This window comes from Strix uralensis, chromosome 3 (genome assembly GCF_047716275.1).
Source record: "Strix uralensis isolate ZFMK-TIS-50842 chromosome 3, bStrUra1, whole genome shotgun sequence".
In the NCBI taxonomy this organism is placed as follows: domain Eukaryota; kingdom Metazoa; phylum Chordata; class Aves; order Strigiformes; family Strigidae; genus Strix; species Strix uralensis.
In genome coordinates this window covers 84,666,191-84,669,492 of record NC_133974.1, presented here as the reverse complement: position 1 = coordinate 84,669,492, position 3,302 = coordinate 84,666,191, and the positions used below count along the sequence as shown (strand labels likewise).

The window sequence follows — 3,302 nt, the reverse complement described above, 5'->3', positions numbered from 1 at the left end:
ATAAATGTCATACTTCCAGCAGAGATACTGATCGAAAACTGTTACTGCTACTGCAAAAATTCCTACTGCTTATAAAAAATGAACATATTCAAAATATGTAAATTACATCAAATGCACAAGATGCATTAGGTCTTCTAATGCCTGCTGTTTTATTTAACTGATGTCTGACTGCCTTAAACTGTATTTTAAAATATTCTGAAATACTTTGTAAATGACAAATACAAATTACATTATACCACCAGCCCCTTTTGCCAAAGAGGGGATGTTAGACTGGAGGTGGGGTTTTTTTAAGGCACAGCTGGTTCACTTACTGAAAAAGTTTTATTGTTCTCTTTAGAATACATACATTGCACTACTAAATAATCATTTATTCCTGTGAAACAATTTGACTAATTATACATTCAAAACCTTAGATTTGTGAACAGCCCTGCACCACATTTCTTTAACTTACACACATGAAAAAGCTGTTGATGACAATCTTTTTTTCAGCAGACACATGAGACCTTGCAACAAGAACAGCAGCCTGCATTTCAGGGAGACAGTCATGTTACCAGTTCTTGAGCTCAAGCAGCTTCTGTTGCTTTCTCATGCTTCTTCCTTTCATAGTTATTCTCCCTAGACTTATTCTGAAAGCAGAGTACCTAAGACTTTCCAGCATCTTCTGGAGGATGATACCCTTCTGTTTCAAGCTTTCTTTTATATTTTAAAAAGTCTCTTCTTCTATCAAAGTGTTTAACCTGTTTAAAAAGAGAAAAGATGTTCATCAGAAGGAACCAGCAGAAGGGGCTTTGTGTGCATCACAAGACTAAGGAATAAACAGTCTTTAATCACTGAATCTAAGGAGCATTTTAACTAATACACTAGTTAGGAGTTTCACATACTGTTGAAGTGTTGCTACAGTTGGGCTGGGGTGCGTGTGGTTTTTTGTGTTTTGAGGGTGGTTTTATCATTTTGAAAGTGAATTCCAGTTTCCTGTCATAACCACTTCCATGATGTCCATGGACACCTAATAGAAGTTTATCACTTTACTGTTTTCACTGGTATGAGCAGAGATTATTGGTAATACAAAGATAAATCCAGCAGCTTTTCTATGGTGTCACAGACTGTGTAACCTCTGAATTCATTGCCTAGAGCCACTGATGTGCATGGTACAAAGCACTGGCAGGTGAAACCACCATCGCTAGAGAGGACATATAGCAGAACTGCAAAGTGTAAATCAGTGCAGCAACTGTGAATGTACTTGTTTTAACTGACTTCAGTCTACTGGCTCCAAACTGTTCAGCCCCCTCAGGCACTAACGTTACTAAAGAGCAATGCCTATTAAAAAAGTTAAGAATTATAGCTTGAGCTTAGGAAACTAAAAAGTACAACATGAGTTACATGTAAGTAGATGGTTCACTGTGAAATTATACTGTAAGAAGTGTATTTTTATGCAACAAGAAGGTATCAGATGCCAGTCTTAAGATGCCACGCAACTGCAAGCCCTGCGTGTCACCTCCCTTCCCTATCAGACTTTATTCTTCAGTAACTGTAATTTCTGTGCACTTTAAAAGCTTCTGAGTATCTTCCAGAAGTTTTTTTTCAAAATTAAACAATAAGCCTATATGCTTGTATAGCTGAACATCTATCTTGAAGTTTGAGATTGTATTTTTATTTTCCCTAATACTATGTATATTATACTACTGTCCATAGTTCCCGGGCCAGTCCGCGGTCTGCTCAGGAGTTTTAATTTCCCGGCAAGACCTGGTGCAGACCAAGTTACATTTCCCAAGCATAAGACCGCACGCGTTCTGCAACCCGAGAAGCGGGAGGTGCGGTCATTAACAAGGTGAGCGTAACGACCTGTCGAAGCTGTTACAAACGTGCAAAGAAACGCCCCGTTCGTTTAGTAGGACCCCGGGAGAGGAGGCCGAGCCCCGGGCAGCTGCTCACCCACTGTTGCGGGCACCGGGACTCGAAGGACAGCCGCAGCTTCTCGCACTTGGAGGCGTCGTCCGCGTGCCGATCCAAGCACTGCCAGAACTCGTCCCGGGCCCCCCAGCAGGCCTTCCTCTCCTCCATCGTCGGCGCCGACATCTTCGCTACCGACCTGAACGCAAACAGTGGTTTTTCCGGCGCCGGCTGCAAGCCCTCGCCGCTTCCTCAGCGGGACCCGACACCGCCCTGCCCGCAGTCCCAAGGCACCGGGGGAAGGCCCCGGGCCGCGCACCGCACCCACTCACCCGCCGGACCCGGCCCGGCCTCCCGCGGCGAAGGTCGCGGCCCCGGAAGCGGTACCGCGCCGGAGGGGGGCGGTGCGCCGCTTCGCCTAGTGCGCATGCGCGGCCCCGGCAGGGATTGGCGCGCGGGACCGTGGTCGCCATGGGGACGGAGCGCGATTGGGCCCCCCGCGGGCCGGTCCTGGTTCCCGTCCCCGTCCCCGTGTCCTTCCGTCCGCAGGCCCTCCCGGGGTGCCTTTCCCGGCTGTGGCCTCTCGGCCGGAGGAGGGAGGGTTAACAGCCTCTAGAGCCTTGGTGTCGACGGCTGGCGAGCAGCTGTGTGCGCCTCACAAAAAAAACCCGCTCCGGAAAGGTTTCTCGTGAGGGACTCTGTCGCTAAGTCAAGCTGATAATAAAATCAAGGAAGAGGAACTGGTTTTACCCAGTGGAAGAAAAATTCAGCCGTAGCGAGGGTGATAATACCCTAAACCTGGGGTCCGGCCGGGTGGGCCCCGGTGAGCCCAGCCTAGCGGCCACAGGCGGCACGAAGCCTGCAGTGCCGGTGAAGAGCATTCGGGAGCAAACTCTCCTCGTTGTTTCATTTGGGATTCGGGGCGTTTCCTCGTGGCAGCCCCAGTAGCCGAGGACTTAGAAAGTTCCATATTGACCTCCGGGAAACGCAGAGCAGTTTTGCAGTTTCGAAGCTGCGGCGCGTGTTCCCGCAGCACCGCACTGCGGCTTTGCGAAGGGGATGTTTTGGCAGCTGGGGAGGTTGTAACTCTGCGAGGTGCTGGGCCCCTGGCGGCTCCCAGGCCGGCGGCTTTCCCAGCAGCTTGGGGGTAGCCAGTGCTCCTCCTGGAGCGAGGCTGCTTGGCAGCCGCGTTGGGGAGCGGGTGTAGCTGTGACCTACCTTGAGCTGCTTTTCTTCCTCAGGTAATGATTCTGACTGGTGGTGGTGAGCATGCTTGTCTGGTTCTCCTTGCAGGTGACTCGCTTGTCTCAATACAGGGAAAGGCATTTTAAGAGAAGACCAAGGATTTGCGCCCCTTCAGCAGAGCCCCCTGTAAGCCAGACAGATCTCGAGGGGAGTTTGTCTCTCGAAAC

General features: G+C 49.6%; 1 protein-coding gene across 1 annotated transcript; it reads right to left on the bottom strand.

Moving 5' to 3' along the window:
* Positions 1–302: 302 nt before the first annotated feature.
* Positions 303–2,291, bottom strand: COA6 (cytochrome c oxidase assembly factor 6). Its single transcript, XM_074863154.1, has 3 exons — positions 2,223–2,291; positions 1,933–2,089; positions 303–737 (listed from the first exon to the last, which is right to left on the bottom strand). Exons 2-3 carry the CDS (start codon positions 2,074–2,076, stop codon positions 642–644), a joined length of 240 nt encoding a protein of 79 aa, XP_074719255.1. The 5' UTR covers positions 2,077–2,089; positions 2,223–2,291; the 3' UTR covers positions 303–641.
* Positions 2,292–3,302: the final 1,011 nt, after the last annotated feature.